Genomic DNA, 25,937 nt, shown 5'->3' on the forward strand with positions numbered 1-25,937 from the left:
CTCCGATTGCAAAACGTAGCCAACGCTGGTGAGAAACTGCAATTGGCACATGCAGATAGGCATCTCTGATGTCGATGGACGCCACGAAATCTCCTTGGGTCATTGAGGCAATGACTGATCGCAGAGACTCCATGCGAAAGTGCCGCACCTGAACATGCTTGTTGAGAAGCTTGAGATCCAGGATGGGCCGGAAGGAACCGTCCTTTTTGGGAACTAGGAAGAGATTTGAGTAGAAACCTCTGACCCGTTCCCGAGTGGGAACTGGTACAATCACTCCGCTTGCCTGCAGGGATGCCACGGCCTGTGAGAAGGCGGCGGCCTTGGAGCAGGGGGGAGTTGAGAGAAAAAATCTGTTTGGCGGGCTGGAAGAGAATTCTATCCTGTAGCCGTGGGAGATGATATCCCTTACCCACTGATCGGAGACGTGTTGAAACCACGCGTCGCCAAAGTGGGAGAGCCTGCCACCGACTAAGGACGTTGCTGGCGCGGACAGATAGTCATGAGGAGGCTGCCTTAGCGGCAGCACCTCCTGTGGTCTTCTGTGGACGCGCTTTTGGGCGCCAGTTGGATTTCTGGTCCTTGGCTGAGCTAGTGGACGAGGCCGAGGGCTTAGAGGACGACCAGTTGGAGGAACGAAAGGAACGAAACCTCGACTGATTCCTACCCTGGACAGGTTTCCTGGTTTTGGTTTGTGGCATGGAAGTACTCTTCCCGCCAGTAGCTTCATTAATAATTTCATCCAGCTGTTCTCCGAACAGCCGGGACCCAGCAAAAGGGAGCCCCGCAAGGTACTTCTTTGAAGAAGCATCTGCCTTCCACTCTCGAAGCCACAAGATCCTGCGGATAGCGAGGGAATTAGCCGAAGCCACCGCGGTGGGGTGAGAAGCCTCCAGCATGGCAGACATGGCATAGGATGAAAAAGCTGAAGCTTGGGAAGTTAAGGGAACCAATTCGGGCATAGAATCCCTGGCGAGGGAATGCATCTCCTCTAGAGAAGCAGAGATGGCTTTGAGAGCCCACACTGCTGCAAAAGTCGGGGAAAACGAGGCCCCGCCGCTTCATATACGGATTTGGCCAGAAGGTCAATCTGGCGGTCAGTGGAATCCTTAAGGGAGGTGCCATCAGCCACCGACACAACGGTCCGGGCTGAGAGCCTAGACACCGGAGGGTCTACCTTTGGGGAATGAGCCCACTCTTTGACCACCTCAGGTGGAAAGGGGAAGCGGTCATTAGAACCACGCTTTGGGAAGCGTTTGTCAGGACAGGCCCTGGGCTTGGTCACAGCGGCCTGAAAACTGGAGTGGTTAAAGAACACACTCTTTGCTCTCTTAGGCGAGGTAAACTGGTGCTTTTCTGCCAGAGAGGGTTGCTCCTCTGATACTGGCGGATTGAGATCCAGTACAGAATTAATGGAAGCAATCAAGTCACTAACATCTGAGTCCCTTTCGGACAGATCAATGGGGTACATGGAGGTAGCCTCCGAGCCCCCTGTAAAGGCATCCTCCTCATCCTGCGAGTCAGCTACTGAATCAGAGCCGCGGGACGAGGAAGGAGAGGGAACCCTGCGTCTCTTCTTAGGAGGACGGGGTCTGGGACCAGATGAATCCTCTGTGAGCTCCGGTCCAGAGAGACCCCTAGCAGCAGAGGCACCCTGTGAAGGGGGCTGATGCATGTTCAGCAAAGTCCTGGACAGAAGTCCCATGGAGTCAGCAAAAGACTGGGAGATAGACCTAGAAAAGGATTCTACCCAAGCCGGGGGTTCAGCCACAGGAGCAGGAGCAGCCTGAGAGACCACTGGGGGTGAGACTCCAGGCTGAGGCACCGCCAGGTTAGAGCAGGCATCACAATGTGGGAATATGCTCGGTTCAGGCAGCAGGAGCTTACATGCAGTGCATACTGAATACAGCTTTGGAGCCTTGCTCCTCATGTGAGACATGCTGCTGGAGTGGGGGCTCTGCCAGAGAATGAACCCCAGAGAGTATAAACAGAGGTCCACAACCGGAGACCGGTTGTGGCTTACCGGACCGCTGGAGCGGTGTTGTGTGCCCTCCAGATCCCGAAGCCCGGACCCCCAAGCACAGCACCTCAGCAGAGATGCTGCAGACCAGCGCTGCAATGTGACTGATCGCAGAGAGAACACTGAAAACATGGCCGCCGGAGCGAAGGGAGGGGGCGGGACTTGCTTGAGGAGCGGGATCTGGAGGGCCATAGAGACCTACAGGGGAGGGGACACACACTGCAGTGGGGAGTGTCCCTCCCCTGTGCCGAACGGCCGCCGGGCGGAGCCGAGCCTGTCCCTCTGCATGAGTGACATGCAAGGGCAGTGAAACCGAAACTAGGCCTCCGGCGGAGCCGGGGCCTAAATTTGAGCGGCGCGCAGGCACCATCGGCGCGGTTCTCAGGCGACAGCTAGAGAACCCGCCGGAAATGGCAAAAAACACAATAAGCACACTCTCCCACAACAATAATGTACAGGGACCCCCAATATATAAACGTCTCAGGTACTTAGCTTGCTGAGACGCAGGGCCAAGTCCCTGGGGATGAGTGCTCCAGTCCAGCAGGGTCCTGAAGGGCTGCGGATGGAGACCGGTCTCCTGCCAAGCATGGAGACCGTGCTGGCTCCCACTTCAAGCCAGAGCCCAGGAGGGATGGTGAAGGAGCACGGCATGTAAGGCTCCAGCCTAGGAATCAACCTTACAACACCGCCGACACAGTGGGGTGAGAAGGGACATGCCAGGAGTCCAGACATGGACCCGCTTTTCTTCAAACTCTTTCCAAAAATCAAAGAAATCAGATGAGAATGCATGTGTGGATGTATGCCTCCTGAACACAAAGCGATAAACTGGCTAGATCTGGTTCTCCAGGGGGTGTATAAGCTCAGAGGGAGGAGCTACACTTTTAAGTGTAGTACTTTGTGTGTCCTCCGGAGGCAGAAGCTAAACACCCATGGTCTGGGTCTCCAATAGGAACGATAAAGAAGAAGGGAATTTTGTTTACTTACCGTAAATTCCTTTTCTTCTAGCTCCTATTGGGAGACCCAGACAATTGGGTGTATAGCTTCTGCCTCCGGAGGCCACACAAAGTTATTACACTTTAAAAAGTGTAACCCCTCCCCTCTGCTATACACCCTCCCGTGCATCACGGGCTCCTCAGTTTTGGTGCCAAAGCAGGAAGGAGGAAACTTATAATTGGTCTAAGGTAAATTCAATCCGAAGGATGTTCGGAGAACTGAAAACATGAACCAAAGAACAATTGAACATGAACAACATGTGTACACAAAAAAACAACAGCCCGAAGGGAACAGGGGCGGGAGCTGGGTCTCCCAATAGGAGCTAGAAGAAAAGGAATTTATGGTAAGTAAACAAAATTCCCTTCTTCTTTGTCGCTCCATTGGGAGACCCAGACAATTGGGATGTCCAAAAGCAATCCCTGGGTGGGTAAAAGAATACCTCAATAAAAAGAGCCGACAAACGGCCCCTTCTTACAGGTGGGCAATTGCCGCCTGAAGGACTCGCCTACCTAGGCTGGCGTCTGCCGAAGCATAGGCATGCACCTGATAATGTTTTGTGAAAGTGTGCAGACTCGACCAGGTAGCCGCCTGACACACCTGCTGAGCCGTAGCCTGGTGCCGCAATGCCCAGGATGCACCTACAGCTCTGGTAGAATGGGCCTTTAGCCCTGAAGGAATCGGAAGCCCAGACGAACGGTAGGCTTCAAGAATCGGTTCCTTGATCCACCTAGCCAAGGTTGACTTGGAAGCCTGCGATCCCTTACGCTGGCCAGCGACAAGGACAAAGAGCGCATCAGAACGGCGCAAGGGCGCCGTGCATGAAATGTAGATCCTGAGTGCTCTCACAAGATCTAACAAGTGCAAATCCTTTTCACATTGGTGAACTGGATGAGGGCAAAAAGACGGTAAGGAGATATCCTGATTGAGATGAAACGGGGATACCACCTTAGGAAGAAATTCCGGGACCGGACGCAGAACCACCTTATCCTGGTGAAAAACCAGGAAAGGAGCTTTGCATGACAACGCTGCTAGCTCAGACACTCTCCGAAGTGATGTGACTGCCACTAGGAAGGCTACCTTCTGCGAAAGACGAGATAACGAGACATCCCGCATTGGCTCGAAAGGTGGCTTCTGGAGAGCCGTCAGTACTCTGTTTAGATCCCAGGGTTCCAGCGGACGCCTGTAAGGTGGGACTATGTGGCAAACTCCCTGCAGGAACGTGCGGACCTGCGGAAGCCTGGCTAGACGCTTTTGAAAAAATACGGAAAGCGCCGATACTTGTCCCTTGAGAGAGCCGAGCGACAAACCCTTTTCCATTCCGGATTGAAGGAAGGACAGAAAAGTGGGCAAGGCAAATGGCCAGGGAGTAAAACCCTGGTCAGAGCACCAGGATAAGAAAATCTTCCACGTTCTGTGGTAGATCTTGGCGGACGTAGGTTTCCTGGCTTGTCTCATAGTGTGAATGACCTCTTGAGATAACCCTGAAGACGCTAGGATCCAGGACTCAATGGCCACACAGTCAGGTTGAGGGCCGCGGAATTCAGATGGAAAAATGGCCCTTGAGACAGTAAGTCTGGACGGTCTGGTAGTGCCCACGGTTGACCCACCGTGAGATGCCACAGATCTGGGTACCACGACCTCCTCGGCCAGTCTGGGGCGATGAGGATGGCGCGACGGCAGTCGGACCTGATCTTGCGTAATACTCTGGGCAGTAGTGCCAGAGGAGGAAATACATAAGGCAGTCGAAACTGCGACCAATCCTGAACTAATGCGTCTGCCGCTATAGCTCTGTGATCTTGAGACCGTGCCATGAATGCCGGGACCTTGTTGTTGTGCCGGGACGCCATTAGGTCGACGTCCGGCTTCCCCCAGCGGCAACAGATCTCTTGAAACACGTCCGGGTGAAGAGACCATTCCCCTGCGTCCATGCCCTGGCGACTGAGAAAGTCTGCTTCCCAGTTTTCTACGCCCGGGATGTGGACTGCGGAGATGGTGGAGGCTGTGGCTTCCACCCACAGCAGAATCCGCCGAACTTCCTGGAAGGCTTGCCGACTGCGTGTGCCGCCCTGGTGGTTGATGTATGCCACCGCCGTGGCGTTGTCCGACTGAATTCGGATCTGCCTGCCTTCCAGCCACGGCTGGAACGCCTTTAGGGCTAGATACACTGCCCTTATCTCCAGAACGTTGATCTGAAGGGAGGACTCCGTCGGAGTCCAGGTTCCCTGAGCCCTGTGGTGGAGGAAGACCGCTCCCCACCCTGACAGACTCGCGTCCGTCGTGACCACAGCCCAGGATGGGGGTAGGAATGATTTCCCCTTCGACAAAGAGGTGGGAAGAAGCCACCACTGAAGGGAGGCCTTGGCTGCCCGCGAAAGGGAGACGTTCCTGTCGAGGGACGTCGACTTCCTGTCCCATTTGCGGAGAATGTCCCATTGAAGTGGACGCAGATGAAACTGTGCAAAAGGAACTGCCTCCATTGCTGCCACCATCTTCCCTAGGAAGTGCATGAGGCGCCTCAAGGGGTGAGACTGGGCCCGAAGGAGAGATTGCACCCCTGTCTGTAGTGAGCGCTGTTTGTCCCGCGGAAGTTTCACCATCGCTGAGAGGGTATGAAACTCCATCCCGAGATATGTCAGTGATTGGGTTGGTGTCAATTTTGACTTTGGGAAATTGATGATCCACCCGAATCTCTGGAGAGTCTCCAGAGCAATGTTCAGGATGTGTTGGCATGCCACCCGAGAGGGGGCCTTGACAAGGAGATCGTCTAAGTAAGGGATCACGGAGTGTCCCTGAGAGTGTAGGACTGTTACCACTGTCGCCATGACCTTGGTGAAGACCCGTGGGGCTGTTGCCAGGCCGAAAGGCAGCGCCACAAACTGAAGGTGTTCGTCCCTGATGGCGAAACGCAGGAAGCGCTGGTGCTCTGGTGCAATCGGCACGTGGAGATAAGCATCCCTGATGTCGATTGATGCTAGGAAGTCTCCTTGGGACATCGAGGCGATGACGGAGCGGAGCGATTCCATCCGGAATCGCCTGGTTTTCACGTGTTTGTTGAGCAGTTTGAGGTCCAAAACGGGACGGAAAGATCCGTCCTTTTTTGGCACCACAAACAGGTTGGAGTAAAAACCGTGACCCCATTGCTGAAGGGGGACAGGGATCACCACTCCTTCTGCCTTCAGAGTGCTCACCGCCTGAAGAAGAGCCTCGGCTCGCTCGGGGGCGGAGATGTTCTGAAGAAACGAGTCGGAGGACGAGAGCGGAACTCTATCTTGTAACCGTGAGACAGAATGTCTCCCACCCATCGGTCTTGGACATGTGGCAACCAGGCGTCGCAAAAGCGGGAGAGCCTGCCACCGACCGAGGATGCGGTTTGGGGAGGCCGAAAGTCATGCGGAGGCCGCCTTAGGAGCGGTCCTCCGGCGGTCTTTTTAGGACGTGACTTAGACCGCCATGAATCAGAGTTCCTCTGAGCCTTCTGTGGTCTCTTGGACGAGGAGAATTGAGACCTGGCTGCGGGCCGAAAGGACCGAAACTTTGATTGTACCTTCCGTTGTTGAGGTCTAATTGGTTTGGACTGGGGTAAGGACGAGTCCTTTCCCTTGGATTGTTTGATGATTTCATCCAATTGCTCGCCAAACAGGCGGTCGCCAGAAAATGGCAAACCGGTTAAGAACTTTTTGGAAGCAGAGGCTGCCTTCCATTCACGTAGCCACATGGCCCTGCGGACTGCCACCGAATTGGCGGATGCTACCGCCGTACAGCTCGCAGAGTCCAGGACAGCATTCATGGCGTAAGACGCAAACGCCAATGACTGAGAGGTTAAGGACACAACCTGCGGAGTAGAATCACGTGTGACTGCATTAATCTCAGACTGACAAGCTGAGATAGCCTGGAGTGCCCATACGGCTGCGAATGCCGGAGCAAAGGACGCGCCGATAGCTTCATAGATGGATTTCAACATGAGCTCCATCTGCCTGTCAGTGGCATCCTTGAGTGATGCACCGTCTGCCACTGCAACTAAGGATCTAGCCGCCAGTCTAGAGATTGGAGGATCCACCTTAGGACACTGAGCCCAACCCTTGACTACGTCAGGGGGGAAGGGATAACGTGTGTCATTAAGGCGCTTAGTAAAGCGCTTATCTGGACATGCTCGGTGTTTCTGGACTGTATCTCTGAAGTCGGAGTGATCAAGAAACGCACTCCGTGTACGTTTGGGAAACCTAAAATGGAATTTTTCCCGCTGAGAAGCTGACTCCTCAATCTGAGGAGTTGGCGGAGAAAGATCCAACACCTTATTGATGGACGCTATAAGGTCATTTACTATGGCGTCCCCTTCAGGTGTATCTAGGTTGAGAGCGGCGTCAGACTCAGAGCCCTGATCTGCCACCTCCGCTTCATCCTCCAGAGAGTCCTCATACTGAGACCCTGAACACTGTGATGAAGTCGAGGGAAGCTCCCTGCGAGCCCGCTTAGTCGGTCTGGGACTGCGGTCCGTGTCAGAGTCCTCACCGTGGGACCTATGAGTCGCCCCAGAAGCACTCCGCTGCGCCGACCTAGGGGGATCTGAGTGAAAAGGTTCAACATGTGAAACAGGTCTGGACTGCAAGTCTTCTAGTATCCTAGCAGACCATTTATCCATAGACTCAGAAAGTCTGTCAGCGAATACTGCAAACTCTGTCCCTGTCACCTGGACAGTGGCAGCAGGTGGTTCCACCTGGGCCGAGGGTCCCACGAGTGGCGGAGGCTCCGGCTGAGTGAGTGTCACCGGGGCCGAGCATTGCGCACAATGAGGGTAGGTGGAACCTGCAGGTAGCATAGCCGCACATGAGGTACAGGTTGCAAAGTACGCCTGTGCCTTGGCACCCTTGCTTTTTGCGGACGACATGCTGCTGTCTCCTCTTAGAGCAATCAGAGAGGGTATATAGCCAAAGCTAAAGTGCGGCCGTACAGAATAAATGTATACAATATAAAAACATATAAATATACACTTCGGCACCCAGAGGGGCAAGCACCTAGTAACAGGTGCGGCTTACCAACCGCCCTCAGCGTTTGTGTGACCACCAGATTCCCTGCCTGGGCCTCCCAGAGCTGATGGAGCTCGTCTCTGCAGTTCTCCAGCGTCAGAAGTGCTGACAGGAATGGCTGCCAGCGTTCTGAGAGGAGGAGGGAGCCGTGGGCGTGCCATAAAAAGTGCGGGAATCTGGTGCCCCACGGTGCTCAGTGAGGGGGGAGGAGGATACAAAGTATGCTCCAGCCCTCAGCGCTGACGTCCAGCGCAGCGTCCCGCCCTCACCCCTGACTGGCAGGCCTGGGGGCGGGAATATGCGGCACTAGGCCGCAAAAGCCGGGGACTATAGTTATAAGCGCGGCCGGCAAACAAGCGCGGTCAGCGCGGTAGTCCCGGCGCCTAAACACCACCAGCAGCTGCTGCAGCGTCCATTAGGCAGGCGCTCTATGCGCCGTCCCCAAGGGGACACAGAGTACCTCAGAGGAGCAGGGCCTATCCCTGACGATACCCGTTCTCCTGTCCAGCAGATTCCCTCAGGGGCTGCGGAGGGAGCACAGTCTCCAGTGCCTGGTGACCGGTTAGGATCCCACTTCGCCCAGAGCCCCTAAGGGATGGGGAAGGAAAACAGCATGTGGCTCCAGCCTTTGTACCCGCAATGGGTACCTCAACCTTAACAGCACCGCCGACTCAGAGTGGGGTGAGAAGGGAGCATGCTGGGGGCCCTGTTATGGGCCCTCTTTTCTTTCATCCGATATAGTCAGCAGCTGCTGCTGACTAAATTGTGGAGCTTGCGTGCATGTGTGCCTCCTTCTACACAAAGCATAAAACTGAGGAGCCCGTGATGCACGGGAGGGTGTATAGCAGAGGGGAGGGGTTACACTTTTTAAAGTGTAATAACTTTGTGTGGCCTCCGGAGGCAGAAGCTATACACCCAATTGTCTGGGTCTCCCAATGGAGCGACAAAGAAATGTATTTTGTAACCCAGACAGCCCTTTATTTGTGTGAAGCTTTAGATAAAAAAAAATATAGTATATACTGTGGTAACGCATGAGTGCCCTCCAATGAGAACCAGCAGATACAACCAATCGGGTGCAGCTTTGTAAAACTGCCAACTTCCATGGACATGAACGGATTAAGTGGGCACCTTTTAAACCCTTGTGTTGGCAATAGATGTGGGGAACATGGACAGTCGTAATTTCCAAACAATATTTTCAGTGTTGATGACAAAATTTTTCCAATTTTTAAAGAAAACTTAAGCCTGTCATACTCATTAGTGGCGGTTGCCAAACCATTGTTCAGCAGTCAGACATCTTTCTCATAACCAATTGTTCTTGTTTGGCCGAGCACTCCTTTATTCTCTATGAGAGACCTCACCACACGTCTGGTGGCTTATACCCGGGACGCAATACGATCAACAGTCCAAAATCAGACCTACCGGATCAATATTTCCACTGAAAAACTGTTGGGATTGGACGACGTTAGTCTAAATAGTATGAGGAGTGTAAACTGGTCAGTGTGCGTATCTACACTGACCAAGATGAAGAATGGATAATGCTAAAACATATAAAAATATGATACAATGCCACTTTATATATGGATGAAAAAAATGCTCCAATTGTGTAGCTTGCTGCATGGGTATCATATGGATACATAGGACTTCACTATGCAATCTATAGGTGTCTGTAAAAAAAAAAAAAAATAGTTTTCCAGCATCTTCCCATAGATGCACTTTCAAGAGAAAACATGAATGACATAGGAGGCCTGCTATGTAACCGTACCAATATCTGATGGAGATGCAGTCGGTAAACAGGTAGTCCCACCAAATAAAAAAAATGCAGTTACCTTTGTAGGAATGGTATATTTTCCATCCAGCAGGGGGAGGCTCTGAACATCACCACACATGTTGCATACAAAAGCCATTTTGGTGCATAGTGGTTTAATGTTACTGACCCGCACCACTGTGCCACGTAATGCTACATATTTTCCATACAGGTTGGCCCGAAGATTTTTCAGAGCAGTCAATGGATCATAATTATATACTCTGTGGAAGAAAGGTCAATTACTAAACATGATTTCTCTGTACTTCCATTATTAGCAAACTAATACCAGTGCACACAAGATACCTTGCATGTATGTACGGCACATTGACGATGGGGTCTTCCTGTAACGGAAGACCTTCCTGTTCCTGTAACTCCACTGCGTGTCTCTCCAGGTCCTTGGTTAACACCTGAATATAAACCCAAATAAAATCAACTTCATAGCAGCACAGTGTATAGAAACCTCAGATGTAAGAGGAAAACTCCATGATCCAAAAGGTCCTTCAAATGTCAATAAAATAAATGGGAAATCACAGAACTTCAGGAATGGTGGAAATAAAGGAATTAGCACTTATTGAATACATTCACAAGGTGACATTTAAAGTGAACCTGTCAGGTGCAATATGCACCCAGAACCACGAGCAGTTCTCTGTGCATATTGCTAATCCCTGCCGTCCCTGTCTACACTAGCATAAAGAGATCTTTAGAAAGTATTTCTAAAGATCTTTTATTGTATGCTAATGAGCGAGGGGACTAGTCCCCTGGGCATTACTTCCACAGCCAGTCACCTCCATTAGCATGTTAGTACACCCCTGCGGGTGTGGTAGCATGCTAATGAATACGCAACATCACAGGATGATGTCATTCACCTCTCCGCCGCCATCGAGTCCGATGCTGGATTTTGGCTGAGTGCGCATGACCCCGGAGTTTCGGTCATGCGCACTACTTCAGTTTGAAGCATGGACGCTTACACCCAGCTTCATACCGCGCATGACTCAAACTCCAGGGTTATGTGCACTGAGCCAAAATCCAGCGTTAGACGCGTTGGCGAGGTGAGTGAGATCATCCTGTGACGTTGCGTATTCATTAGCATGATAGCATGCCCCGAGGGGCGTACTAACATGCTAATGGGGGAGACTGGCCGGGGAACTAATGCCCAGGAGGCTACTGCCCTCACTCATTAGCATACGGTAAAAGATCTTTAGCAATACTTTTTCTAAAGATCTCCTTATCTATGCTAGTGTATACAGGGACAGTTAGGCAGGGATTAGCAATATGCACCCAGAACTGCTCGTGTTTCTGGGTGTATATTGGACCTGACAGGTTCCCTTTAATGCAGAATTTTCTGAGACTAAAAATTTACTCAACTCATCTGTCTAATACTTTTAGAAATTTCGGCAACAAATCTGCCAAGTGTGAATATACCACATTTCAGCCATGCAAACTCACAAGCTTGAAAAGGCCCCAAGGTGTGAGCTTAAACATGCCAACTCTTATTGTTGTTTCAGCATACTTTCTGTTGTGCAGGTAGATTTTTGTTTCACTACATGTATATTTTGTGTGACGTATCTGCTCACCTGGTGGATTGCCAGCCCCATACAATCCAGTATTTTCTCAGGCATATCTTTTAGCTCCGTTGCCAGAAGAACAGAAGACGTCAGCTCACTGTCCTGGAGAAGCTCCTTATAGTCCACCAGTATGCTGCCTTTTCTTTCAATTTCATCCTGCCACATAAAAGAGGTAACATCTTAGGAACTGTTGATGTATGCTTCAATTAGATGTGTACGTCAGAAGATGACGGTATTGGACAGTGATACATTTTCAATAACATAGTCATAGGATAAATCGGCTTCCAATGTACTTGGCCCATGTGACTGTTTGTGATCGGGGGTTTAGGGTTGTGAGCTCTATCGGGAACAGAATTACTTAAATTCAGAACGGTCACTGAAACCGGGGTAAATCATAGATTTTTATATTTGCAATTATTCATTATACGGACTGTGAAACATGAGTTACATGAAGAGATTAACTAAGAAGTATTCTCAAGTTAAGACGTAATCCCCTATGCATTGGATAAAGGATAACTTCCCGATCACTGGGGTCTGACCACCGGGACCCCACAGTCAATCATGCTCTTGGCTGTCCTCGTCATTCTTACAGGAGTGCTGAAGACCAGACAAGCGCAGTGCTCGGATGTCTCCGGAGTCTCATTAAAAATGAATGGATTGGCAGTGCACATGATCGACCATCACTCCCAGTTCTTGGGGTTAATGGGAGTCTCATGATTGAAGGATAATTTCCAAGCTTGGGAATACATCTTTTAAAAGGTTCTTCACTTTGGACAATCCCTACTGTTTAAGGTCCCTAGACAATAAGCAGATTCCAAAGCGACCTCCTTTTGGGATCTTCAGGAATCAGCAGGTATCTGTGAGAAAACCATATAATAAGTGTAACAGAGAGAATAAAGATTAAGCAGTGTCTATTTATATCAATGTGAAGAAAAAAAAAAGACTATAACAAGTCCTCCAAAGTGAGAGACGTTCTATCTATAACAAAAATCATACATGAACTACACAATACGTAAATTCTAGAATACCCAATGCGTAGAATCGGGCCACCTTCTAGTAATATATATAAACACACAGTTACAAGGGATTTCAACTCATACTGAATCTCAACCACCTCTATATCCTTCTGCTCAGTGCCTCCTCCTTACACCCTGCAGTGCACAGATCACACCATCACAGGTTCCCTCTAAGTCATACTCACTATTACACCTCTACCTCACACAATATATTTTGAGAAAAAAATATTTAATATTTGTATTTAATTATTTTTGGACGATCCCCTTGCAGGTGTTTAAATTCAAAAATAGTCACTGATAGGATCATTGTTCATGATCAAGCAGTCTGCAGACATAAGTTAGCAGTGAGCGAAATGATCTCCCAACCAGGGGGATTGGTCCAGACTCCACCAGTAACTTACATATGTCATAAACACAAAGATCCCCCCCTTCAGTCCCCAAACTGCCAACAGTATCATACAGGGCCCTATTTTTGTGATTTAATCAGGTATACAGGGTGACAAAACTCTGGAGCTGTGTGTAACAATAACAATTTTATTTTGTCACTTATGATATGCTATATTGCCAGAACTAGTGCAGCAGGGCGACTACATCCCCTGGACTAGTCCCAACCTCAGGTGCTCTACTTGGGAAGTGAACGATGTGTCCTTCACTGTCTCCAGTAACATGTTCAGGGCATATCTGGAGAAACCAGACAGAGGCACAGAAAGAACCATAAGTATTGATCTATCCTTGCTCTGCACTTGTGCCGCCCCGTGCTCGGCGGTAGCCGAGCCGCTCTGGTCCGAACCTTCAGTGGGTGGCTCGAGGGTCTCCGGACCCGGGGGTCCTGCGGTCACTCCGATCAAAAAGGAGTTGGTGTTTTAGGGACGTAGATGTACGGCCGGAGCCATGTTTAAGTTCATGACGCCACCCACGGGGATGTGGTGAAGGTGGACACCACTGGTGCAGTTACGGGGCACCCGGGGGAGATGTTGTGCAGCAAGTTGTTAACCCCTCCGTGGGTAGGGATAGTGGCCCCGGGACCTGTTGGGGGAGTTGGACGGTGCAGGGAGATGGGTGGGCCGAAGGGGCAATGTTGTACTCACGATTAGTAACACACACAAGTCTCTGGTAAAAACGAGGTGATGGTGGTCGGTGCCCGCAGCCGGCTGCAGTCTGGTCCCCCACCCGGTTGGTGGTCTCTGTCTTTCTTCTGCACCGTTTGTGTGATGGTGGACTACCTGCGCTTGCAACGTCAGGAGTCCGCTCCCCGGCTTGTGGTCGCCTAAGGAGCCCTTTGCCCGCAGACGCTGGCCCGTGGGATCTCTCTGCCGTGGCTTTCTATCCCCTCGTTGGGCTGTTGTCTTCAGTCGGGACTTTGGGTGGGACAGAACCTATAGTCCTTGCCGCAATCAGTTAATTAGCTAGCCCCCAGTAGCTTCTAGACCTAGCTTCAGGGTCTGAGTACCCCCCTTTGTGCTCCAGTTTCCGAGTTGGTTCCCCGGGTCGGTACTAGCGGGCCACTACCCTGTCCCGGTCCACCACGGTTCCATCGAGCCGTCTTCCCGGCTCCTGCAGACAGAGGGCCTCCGTCTGCCTCCTAGCCAGAGGTACCAGGGCTCCTACCCTGGCACCTGTCAGTTAGTTGCAGACCTGACACACAGGCCTACTTCCACTTTACTTCACCTCCACTAACAGACTCCCAGACCTAAACTGAACTGTGTTTTCCTGCCTCAGGTTCTCTGAACTCCTCGGTGGGCGTGCCCAACCATCTGGCTCCACCCCCTGGTGTGTCCATCAAGCCCTGAGGGAGGTGACTAGGGTTTTAATGTTTGGCTGCTGTCACCTTGTTAGGGGACTGGTGTAATGCGGGGCCCTATCTGTGACTACCTGGCCCGGCCAGGGCGTCACACACTACATCACACCGCTCTCGAATGAGATGTACATGTCAGAAGCCACCAGAAACACGTCTATGACCAGTTGGTTGGGGGCTGCATGTGGCTCCCAGGCCGCAGATTGTGCCCCCCTTAAATATACGATGTTATAACATGAGAACTGCAAGCCTTGTCACTTACCTTATCATACAACTCTATGTGTTTTGTAAAAAAACTTCTCAAAGGCTTGGACCTTCAGCACAAATGGGGAATTGTCACTGTAAGCTGATATACAATGGAAACATTAACAACAGAATGGATAAAAGCAGGTACACAACAGAGAGTCTTATAAAAGTAACCTGGATCATAAGGCTGTGTGCACACGTTGCATTTTTGCGTGCAGATTTTCAGAAATCTGCAAGGAACTCTTACGCCAGCAAAGTCTATGAGAATCCTGAAATTTTGTGCACACGTTCAGGATTTTTTCCTTGCAGATTTGATTGCAGAAAATATCTGCAGTACGTCAATTCTTTCTATCTTTTTGGCTGTGTTTTTACCACTGAAAGCAATGTAAAAAAAAAAAAACACTTTAAAAAACACATAAAAAGAGGCAAATCTCAGGCAAAAGCACAAGGTAAAAATTGAGAGGGTTTTTTGCAGCATTTTTCCCACCAGAAGATGCAGGTTTGGCTGCAGAATGTTTGTAACCAAATCTGCAACATGTGCACATAGCCTAAAGGTTTTCTAAATTTTGCATATACGAAAAACATTTACAGTCATGGGGGAAAAACTAAGTACACCCTCTTTAATTCTATGGTTTATTTTGAAAAACTATGCTTACTAAGAATTTCTGTCCACCTCGCTTGATTGACTGCTTCTCAGTGTCCCTCCTCCCTGCTGCTGAGATCCTGTACTGCTCAGTACAAGCTGCAGCTATGTGAAGAGACTGAATACTCTTGGCTCATGAGCTCTCACTCTATACCTGGACTCATAAAATGCTCATCTTAATATCAGGATTATACAGCCATTCTGATATGGATTTTCAACATAAGTACACCCGTCTCATCAGATCTAAGAGATCTATTCAATATTACATACAGTTTGTATTGTAAAATCTTTGTAAATTTGACATATTTGTGTTCCCATTATGTATATTGGTACATGCGGACTTGCAGTGACTTGTGGTGCTCATCTAGCTCAACAGAAATATTCCATCTTGTCTGAACTTTGACTTTTTCCCTTATCTTCTTGGGCTACTTTTACACTTCCGTCTTTTTCCATCAGTCGCAATCCATTTTGTGACTGATGAGAGAGAGCGAGAGGAAGAGAGAGCTAGAGAGGCAGCGAGAGATGGAGTGAGAAAGGGAGTGAGAGGAAGAGGGAGAGGGAGTGAGAGGGAGTGAGAGGAAGAGGGAGAGGGAGTGAGAGGAAGAGGGAGCGAGAGAGGGAAGGAGAGAGGGAGCCAGAGAGGGAGCCAGAGAGGGAGCCAGAGAGGAAGCCAGAGAGGAAGCCAGAGAGGGAGCCAGAGAGGGAGCCAGAGAGGGAGCCAGAGAGGGAGCCAGAGAGGGAGCCAGAGAGGGAGCCAGAGAGGGAGCCAGAGAGGGAGCCAGAGAGGGAGCCAGAGAGGAAGAGGGAGGGAGAGAGGGAGCCAGAGAGGAAGAGGGAGGGAGAGAGGGAGCCAGAGAGGAAGAGGGAGCCAGAGAGGGAGCCAGAGAGGAAGAGGGAGCCAGAGAGGGAGCCAGAGAGGGAGCCAGAGAGGAAGAGGGAGCCAGAGAGGGAGCCAGAGAGGAAGAGGGAGCCAGAGAGGGAGCCAGAGAGGAAGAGGGAGCCAGAGAGGGAGCCAGAGAGGAAGAGGGAGCCAGAGAGGGAGCCAGAGAGGAAGAGGGAGGGAGAGAGGGAGCCAGAGAGGAAGAGGGAGCGAGAGAGGGAGCCAGAGAGGAAGAGGGAGGGAGAGAGGGAGCCAGAGAGGAAGAGGGAGCCAGAGAGGGAGCCAGAGAGGGAGCCAGAGAGGAAGAGGGAGCCAGAGAGGGAGCCAGAGAGGAAGAGGGAGGGAGAGAGGGAGCCAGAGAGGGAGCCAGAGAGGGAGCCAGAGAGGGAGCCAGAGAGGAAGAGGGAGGGAGAGAGGGAGCCAGAGAGGGAGCCAGAGAGGGAGCCAGAGAGGGAGCCAGACAGGGAGCCAGAGAGGAAGAGGGAGGGAGAGAGGGAGCCAGAGAGGAAGAGGGAGGGAGAGAGGGAGCCAGAGAGGGAGCCAGAGAGGGAGCCAGAGAGGGAGCCAGAGAGGAAGAGGGAGCCAGAGAGGGAGCCAGAGAGGGAGCCAGAGAGGGAGCCAGAGAGGAAGATGGGAGGGAGAGAGGGAGCCAGAGAGGAAGAGGGAGGGGAGAGAGGGAGCCAGAGAGGAAGAGGGAGCCAGAGAGGGAGCCAGAGAGGAAGAGGGAGGGAGAGAGGGAGCCAGAGAGGGAGCCAGAGAGGGAGCCAGAGAGGGAGCCAGAGAGGGAGCCAGAGAGGAAGAGGGAGGGAGAGAGGGAGCCAGAGAGGAAGAGGGAGGGAGAGAGGGAGCCAGAGAGGAAGAGGGAGCCAGAGAGGGAGCCAGAGAGGAAGAGGGAGCCAGAGAGGGAGCCAGAGAGGAAGAGGGAGCCAGAGAGGGAGCCAGAGAGGAAGAGGGAGGGAGAGAGGGAGCCAGAGAGGAAGAGGGAGCCAGAGAGGGAGCCAGAGAGGAAGAGGGAGGGAGAGAGGGAGCCAGAGAGGAAGAGGGAGCCAGAGAGGGAGCCAGAGAGGGAGCCAGAGAGGGAGCCAGAGAGGGAGCCAGAGAGGGAGCCAGAGAGGAAGAGGGAGCCAGAGAGGGAGCCAGAGAGGGAGCCAGAGAGGGAGCCAGAGAGGAAGAGGGAGGGAGAGAGGGAGCCAGAGAGGAAGAGGGAGGGAGAGAGGGAGCCAGAGAGGAAGGGGGAGCCAGAGAGGGAGCCAGAGAGGGAGCCAGAGAGGAAGAGGGAGGGAGAGAGGGAGCCAGAGAGGGAGCCAGAGAGGGAGCCAGAGAGGGAGCCAGAGAGGAAGAGGGAGGGAGAGAGGGAGCCAGAGAGGAAGAGGGAGGGAGAGAGGGAGCCAGAGAGGAAGAGGGAGCCAGAGAGGGAGCCAGAGAGGAAGAGGAAGGGAGAGAGGGAGCCAGAGAGGAAGAGGGAGTGAGAGAGGGAGCCAAAGAGGAAGCCAGAGAGGAAGCCAGAGAGGAAGAGGGAGCGAGAGAGGGAGCCAGAGAGGAAGCCAGAGAGGGAGCCAGAGAGGGAGCCAGAGAGGGAGCCAGAGAGGAAGCCAGAGAGGGAGCTAGAGAGGGAGCCAGAGAGGGAGCGAGAGAGGGAGCCAGAGAGGAACAGGGAGCGAGAGAGGGAGCCAGAGAGGAAGAGGGAGGGAGAGAGGGAGCCAGAGAGGAAGAGGGAGGGGGAGAGGGAGGGAGAGAGGGAGCCAGAGAGGAAGAGGGAGCCAGAGAGGAAGAGGGAGCCAGAGAGGAAGAGGGAGCCAGAGAGGGAGCCAGAGAGGAACAGGGAGCCAGAGAGGGAGCCAGAGAGGGAGCCAGAGAGGAAGAGGGAGCGAGAGAGGGAGCCAGAGAGGAAGAGGGAGGGAGAGAGGGAGCCAGAGAGGAAGAGGGAGCGAGAGAGGGAGCCAGAGAGGAAGAGGGAGGGAGAGAGGAAGAGGGAGGGAGAGAGGGAGCCAGAGAGGAAGAGGGAGGGAGAGAGGAAGAGGGAGCCAGAGAGGAAGAGGGAGGGAGAGAGGAAGAGGGAGGGAGAGAGGAAGAGGGAGGGAGAGAGGGAGCCAGAGAGGGAGCCAGAGAGGAAGAGGGAGGGAGAGAGGAAGAGGGAGGGAGAGAGGAAGAGGGAGCCAGAGAGGGAGCCAGAGAGGAAGAGGGAGGGAAAGAGGGAGAGAGGAAGAGGGAGGGAGAGAGGGAGCCAGAGAGGAAGAGGGAGCCAGAGAGGGAGAGAGGGAGCCAGAGAGGAAGAGGGAGGGAGAGAGGAAGAGGGAGCGAGAGAGGGAGCCAGAGAGGGAGCCAGAGAGGAAGAGGGAGGGAGAGAGGAAGAGAGAGGGAAAGAGGGAGCCAGAGAGGGAGCCAGAGAGGAAGAGGAAGGGAGAGAGGGAGCCAGAGAGGGAGAGATGGAGGGAGAGAGAGGGAGGGAGAGAGGGAGCGAGAGAGGGAGGGAGAGAGGGAGCGAGAGAGGGAGCGAGAGAGGGAGCGAGAGAGGGAGCGAGAGAGGGAGCGAGAGAGGGAGCGAGAGAGGGAGCGAGAGAGGGAGCGAGAGAGGGAGCGAGAGGAAGCGAGAGGAAGAGGGAGGGAGAGAGGGAGCCAGAGAGGGAACCAGAGAGGGAGCCAGGGAGGGAGAGATGGAGGGAGAGATGGAGGGGGAGAGAGAGAGAGAGAGAGACCGCAATTGAATTTACAGTCGATCTGGGCATGTCCAGATCGACTGTACAGATCCATCACCTGATTCCGTCATTTCACAAATGACGACGGATTCCTGCATCCATAGGCATCAATTAAAATTAACGACAGACGCCAACTGATCCGTCGCGGCACGGATGCAACGCAAGCCCATCAGCCGCAATCCGTCTTTAATACAAGTCTATGGGGAAAAACTGAATGCTGCTAATTATTTTGCAGGATACCATATTTTCTCAAGGCGATGGATTGCAACTGATGGAAAAAGACGAAAGTGTGAAAGTAGCCTTAGTCAGCAGCACTACAAATGCTGCAATTACTTAAATTAAACCCAAAAGACCGTGTGAAATTACAGACAATAATGAAAATTGATTATAAAACTATTGCTAGGGAGGATGCAGTAATAAAACAAATGTGGGCTGACAAGACTGTGATGTATTCCTAATGTGCACTTTTATTTCATTACTTGTACATCACAATTATAATGCCCACCACCATTCATAGGGAACAAGTAAAAGAATATCCAGCACTTCTATCGGGTGAATAAAGAGAATTTTGTTTACTTACCGTAAATTCTTTTTCTTATAGTTCCGACATGGGAGACCCAAACCATGGGGTGTATAGCTACTGCCTCCGGAGGACACACAAAGTACTACACTCAAACGTGTAGCTCCTCCCTCCGGCTATATACACCCCCTGGATGACAATCTACCCAGTTTAGTGCAAAAGCTGAAGGAGGACATCCACCCATAAGTAGAGAAAGAGTAAACTCGGAAAGACCAGAACTCTGTCTACTAACAACAGACGGTGAAACACACGGAACAAAAAACTGCCAACAGGCAACAGGGAGGGTGCTGGGTCTCCCATGTCGGAACTATAAGAAAAAGAATTTACGGTAAGTAAACAAAATTCTCTTTTTCTTTATCGTTCCTTATGGGAGACCCAAACCATGGGACGTTCCAAAGCAGTCCATGGGCGGGAAATAAACCAACTGAGAAGTAGGAAAACCTAACTTCACAAATGGGCGACAGCCGCCTGAAGAATGCATCTGCCCAAGCTCGCATCTGCCGAAGCATGAGCATGCACCTGGTAGTGCTTCGAAAAAGTGTGCAGACTGGACCATGTGGCAGCCTGACAAACCTGCTGAGCCGTAGCCTGGTGCCTGAAAGCCCAGGAGGCACCGACAGCTCTGGTCGAGTGCGCCTTAATCCCTGGCGGGGGAGGCACCTGAGAACACTGGTAGGCATCGGAGATAGCCGACCTGATCCAACGAGCTAGAGTCGGTTTAGAAGCAGCGAGACCCTTGCGCTGACCAGTGGTTAGCACAAAAAGAGATGTGCACCGCCTAAAAACAGCGGTGCGTGACACATAGATTCGGAGCGCCCGCACCAAATCCAAGGAGTGCAACGCCTTCTCAAAGCGATGCACCGGGGCCGGACAAAGAGAAGGTAATGAAATGTCCTGGTTAAGGTGGAAAGGAGACACCACCTTAGGGAGAAAGTCCGGAGTCGGACGAAGAACCACCTTGTCTTGGTGAAACACCAAAAAGGGGGATTCTGAAGAGAGCGCAGCCAAATCCGAAACTCTCCTGAGAGAAGTTATGGCTACTAGAAAAACAACTTTCTGTGAAAGTTTAGACAAGGGAACTTCCCTGAGAGGCTCAAAGGGGGGTTTCTGTAAGGCCGTGAGGACCAGATTAAGGTCCCAGGGATCCAAGGGCCGCCGGTAAGGAGGAATGATGTGAGATGCGCCCTGCATGAAGGTGCGCACCTGAGCCAGTCGGGCGATACGCCGCTGGAACAATACCGACAGAGCCGACACCTGTCCCTTAAGGGAATTGAGGGACAGTCCTAGCTGTAGACCGGACTGTAGAAAAGACAGGATGGTCGGCAAGGAGAACGGCCAAGGGGCATGGCCGGACGAACGACACCATGACAGGAAAATTTTCCAAGTCCTGTGGTAAATCTTGGCCGAGGAAGACTTCCGAGCCTGAGTCATGGTGGAGATGACCTCAGAGGGAATGCCTGAAGCCGTCAGGATCCAGGACTCAAGAGCCACGCCGTCAATCTGAGAGCCGCAGAATTCTGGCGGAAGAACGGACCTTGAGAGAGAAGGTCTGGGTGGTCCGGGAGACGCCACGGCACCTCTACGGACAGACGGAGCAGGTCTGGGTACCACGCTCGCCTGGGCCAGTCCGGAGCAATGAGCATGACTCGACGGCCCTCCATTCTGATCTTGTGCAGAACCCTGGGCAAGAGCGCTAGAGGGGGAAACACATAGGCCAGACGGAACTGAGACCAATCTTGAACCAGTGCGTCTGCTGCGAAGGCTTGAGGATCGTGGGAGCGAGCCACGTAAACCGGAACCTTGTTGTTGTGCCGGGATGCCATTAGATCTACCTCTGGAGTGCCCCACTTGCGGCAGAGTGATTTGAACACTGCTGGATGCAGAGCCTACTCGCCGCCGTCTACGGTTTGACGGCTGAGATAATCGGCCTCCCAGTTTTCCACGCCTGGGATGTGGACTGCAGATATGGTGGACTTCGAGTCCTCTGTCCACTGGAGGATTCGTTGAACCTCCAGCATCGCCAGACGGCTGTGAGTCCCGCCCTGGTGATTGATGTAGGCAACTGCTGTCGCGTTGTCTGACTGGACTCGGATGTGCTTGCCCACCAACAGGTGGTGAAAGGCTAGGAGAGCTAGAAACACAGCTCTGATCTCCAGCACATTGATTGAGAGGGCTGATTCGGACGAAGTCCAAGTGCCCTGTGCTCGGTGATGGAGAAATACTGCTCCCCAACCGGAGAGACTGGCATCCGTGGTGAGGATTACCCAGGACGGAGTCAGGAAGGAGCGTCCCTGTGACAGAGAGAGGGGCCGAAGCCACCACTGAAGAGAGCTCCTGGTTTGTGGCGACAGAGCCACCAGCCTGTGCAAGGAAGAGATCCGCTTGTCCCAACAGCGGAGGATGTCCAGCTGCAGGGGACGCAGATGGAACTGGGCAAAGGGAACCGCTTCCATTGACGCCACCATCTGACCCAGCACCCGCATGAGGTGTCTGATGGAATGACGGCGGTGCCTCAGCAGAGAGCGTACCGCCAGACGAAGAGACTGCTGTTTGACTAAGGGCAGCTTCACAAGTGCCGGCAGAGTCTCGAATTGCATCCCTAGGTACTCGAGTTTCTGGGTTGGAATCAGAGTGGACTTGGGCAAATTGACAAGCCACCCGAACTGGACTAGAGTGGCGAGAGTGAGCGAGACACTCCGCTGGCAGTCTGCACTGGATGAGGCCTTGACTAGAAGGTCGTCCAGGTAAGGAATCACTGCCAACCCCTGGAGGTGCAGGACCGCAACCACTGCTGCCATGACCTTGGTGAATACTCGAGGGGCCGTGGCTAGGCCGAAGGGGAGAGCCACGAATTGGAAATGTTCCTCTCCTATTGCAAAGCGTAGCCAACGCTGGTGCGAAACCGCAATAGGAACATGCAGATAGGCATCTCTGATGTCGATGGATGCTAGAAAATCTCCTTGGGTCATTGAGGCAATGACCGATCTCAGAGATTCCATGCGAAAGTGCCGCACCTGAACGTGCTTGTTGAGAAGCTTGAGATCCAGGATGGGCCGGAAGGAACCGTCCTTTTTGGGGACTAGAAAGAGGTTTGAGTAGAAACCGCTGAACCGTTCCCGGGCGGGAACCGGAACAATTACACCGTTGGCCTGCAGGGATGCCATGGCCTGAGAGAAGGCGGCGGCTTTGGAGCAGGGGGGGGTGGACAGAAAAAATCTGTTTGGCGGGCTGGAAGAAAATTCTATCCTGTAGCCGTGGGAGATGATATCCCGCACCCACTGATCGGAGACGTGTTGAAACCACACGTCGCCAAAGTGGGAGAGCCTGCCACCGACCAAGGACGTTGCTGGCGTAGCCAGATAGTCAAGAGGAGGCTGCCTTAGTGGCAGCGGCTCCTCCGGCCTTTTGAGGACGCGGAGGAGTTTACGATCCTTGGCTGCGGTAGTGGACGAGGTCGAGGGCTTAGAGGCTGACCAGTTAGAGGAACGAAAGGAACGAAAATTCGATTGGTTCCTGCTCTGGACCGGTTTCCTGGCCTTAGTTTGCGGCAAGGAAGTACTCTTTCCGCCAGTAGCTTCCTTAATTATGTCATCCAGCTGTTCTCCAAACAGCCGGGACCCAGCAAAAGGGAGACTCGCAAGGTACTTCTTAGAGGAAGCGTCTGCTTTCCACTCTCGAAGCCACAAGATCCTGCGGATCGCGAGGGAGTTAGCGGAGGCCACCGCCGTGCGGTGAGAAGCCTCCAGGATGGCAGACATGGCGTAGGATGCAAAAGCCGAAGCTTGAGAAGTTAAGGCATCCATCTCAGGAATAGAGTCTCTGGTGAGTGACTGCCTTAAGAGCCCATACTGCCGCAAAAGACGGGGAGAACGAGGCTCCTGCCGCCTCATATACAGACTTGGCCAGAAGGTCAACCTGGCGGTCAGTGGGATTTTTAAGAGAAGTGCCATCAGCCACAGCTACGACTGTGCGGGCTGAGATTCTGGACACCGGAGGGTCTACCTTTGGGGACTGGGCCCATTCCTTAACCACCTCTGGTGGAAAAGGAAAACGGTCATCTGAACTACGCTTCGGAAAGCGTTTGTCAGGACAGGCCCTGGGCTTGTTAACAGTGGTCTGAAAGCTGGAGTGGTTAAAAAACATACTTTTAGCTTTCTTAGGTGAGGTAAACTGGTGTACCTCTACCAGAGAGGTTTGTTCGTCTGACTCTGATGGGTTGAGGTTCAGAACGGAGTTAATGGACGCAATCAAGTCACTAACATCCGCATCACCCTCAGACAAATCAATGGGGTACATAGAAGTAGCGTCTGAGCCCACAGTAAACGAATCCCGCTCGCCCTGCACGTCGGCACGTGAATCAGAGCCGTGGGACGAGGGAGGAGAAGGGTCCCTACGTCTCCGTTTAGGGGGACTGGGACCTAGAACATGCTCTGAGGGCTCCGCAGAGCTCTGAGCAGCAGAGACACTCTGAGGGGGGGGCTGATGCATAGACAGCAGTGTCCGGGACAGCTGCCCCATGGAGTCGGCAAAAGACTGGGAAATAGCTTGTGAAAAAGATGCTACCCAAGCCGGGGGCTCAGCTACCAGGGCCGGAGCAGCCGAGGGGGCCCCTGAGGAGGCTCCAGGCTGAGACACAACCATATTAGCACAGGCATCACAATGTGGGAATGTGCTCGGCTCTGGCAGAATGCGCTTACATGCAGTGCAAAAAGCATACATGTTTGCAGCCATGCTCCAGGTGACAGACATGCTGCTGATGGGGGGACTCTGCAGCAATAAACACTCCTGTAGAATGCCTGAAAGTGTATATAAAAAGCCCACAACCAGAGGTTGTGGCTTACCACACCACTCTCTGTGTGCCCTCCGGATTCCACAGCTCCAAGTCCCAGTGAAGCGACAGCTTTCCCAAAACAGCAACAGCTGCAGCTCCCAGCGCCGTCCAGTGTAAGAACGCTGAGAAAATGGCGCTGGGAGGAGGAGGGGGGGCGTGTATAAGCCCAGGAGCGGGAAAAACGGAGGGCAGAGAGATACAGGACGAGGTACAGGGGAGGGCACATCTCTCCAGAGAGGAGAGTCCTCCCCTCTGCTGGCCGGGCGGTGCCGTATGCAAAACATGCAGGGAGCCGAAAACGAAACTAGGCCCAAACTGAAGCCGGGGCCTAGATTTCAAAACGCGGCCGAGCAGCAGGCACCTTCGGCGCGGTTCTCAGAGGAAACTCCCAGAACCGGCCGAAATTCACAGTAAAGTTATAAAACATACTGTCCCCCAAATAAAAGTACCCGGGACCCCTGAAAAACGTCTCAATACTTAGCTCTTGAGACGCAGGGCCATGTCCCTGGAGAGGGGGGTAAACGCTCCTTCCAGCAGGGACCAGACAGGGCTGCGGATGAAGCCGGCCTCCTGCAAGCAGAGAGGACCGTGATGGCTCCCACTTCAAACAGAGCCTCGACAGAGGATGCGAAGGAGCTCGGCATGTGAAGGCTCCAGCCTTATTAAAGTCAACCTTAACAGCACCCCGCAGAGTGGGGCGTGAAGGGACATGCCGGGAGTCCAGACTGGACCCGCTTTTCTTCCAAATCTTTAAAAATAAAAATGAAAAATATCAGAGAATGCAAGTGTGTGTGACCTCCTGAAACACAAAGCAATGAACTGGGTAGATTGTCATCCAGGGGGTGTATATAGCCGGAGGGAGGAGCTACACGTTTGAGTGTAGTACTTTGTGTGTCCTCCGGAGGCAGTAGCTATACACCCCATGGTTTGGGTCTCCCATAAGGAACGATAAAGAAATTGTATTATATTATCATATTGTTCCCCCGGATGGATGTGCTGGATATCCTTGTACTTTTTCTCTACCAGCTGGATGTAGCCCCCATCGGCCTGAAGATTGTCCAGCATTGTGTAAGTGTGCTGAGCTACTTCTTCGCTTTTCACCATTCACCCTAATCGGTTCATGTGTATTCGGCAGTGAAGAGCACACTTCAGCCTCCATACAAAATAAATAACGGCATAACCATCAGCATGTTCATAGGGATATATCAATATATCATATATATATATCATAGAATGCAAGTAAGGACTACTAAATATGGACCAAATCGCTAAAAGGTTACAAGGCAAGCAAAGGAGAGAGGCGATCAGTTGGTACAAGAATTATTTTTATTCACAATAATAGCAAACAGGTGAAGGGATAAGAGGCAAAAAGCGATTTACATCACCACAATGTAAGGTAATATACTATATTTAGTAACAAAATGGCTGACAAGCAGTGCATAAAGGTATGTATGTTGAGTCCATGCTACCGTGTACAGCATCCAATATTCATTATATCCATATCATTATCACATCAGTAATATGGAGTCAACACAGTACATACCATACATAAACAAATACATATATTCATACTAGTATCATACCGCTGTGTCTATGTCAAAGAATTATTCATTATTCTATGATCAAAATTAGTTCCGATCATAGGATATAACCTGGCGCAACAAGGAAAACACATATATCAGGGATTAATGAATTACTCCATAGAAAAAGCTCATAATAAGTGTGCATGTAAAGCTATCCATGACAGAATGCATACAAGCCATCATTGCATATATATATATTAAATGGAAACCTATCCCAAAAATATCATCCACCATGGGATCACAAGGGATGTCTAATCAATACTC

General features: G+C 52.1%; 1 protein-coding gene across 1 annotated transcript in view; it reads right to left on the reverse strand.

Annotated features, from left to right (window-relative positions):
- The window catches only part of MCM8 (minichromosome maintenance 8 homologous recombination repair factor), a 183,726-nt gene that overhangs the window by 117,508 nt on the left and 40,281 nt on the right, over positions 1 to 25,937 (reverse strand). The window contains 5 exon segments of the mRNA XM_075339312.1: positions 9,861 to 10,059; positions 10,142 to 10,245; positions 11,413 to 11,559; positions 14,477 to 14,509; positions 14,511 to 14,560. Coding sequence (XP_075195427.1) covers positions 9,861 to 10,059; positions 10,142 to 10,245; positions 11,413 to 11,559; positions 14,477 to 14,509; positions 14,511 to 14,560 — 533 coding nt within the window.

The sequence above is a fragment of the Anomaloglossus baeobatrachus genome, chromosome 3 (assembly GCF_048569485.1).
Source record: "Anomaloglossus baeobatrachus isolate aAnoBae1 chromosome 3, aAnoBae1.hap1, whole genome shotgun sequence".
Taxonomy (NCBI): Eukaryota; Metazoa; Chordata; class Amphibia; order Anura; family Aromobatidae; genus Anomaloglossus; species Anomaloglossus baeobatrachus.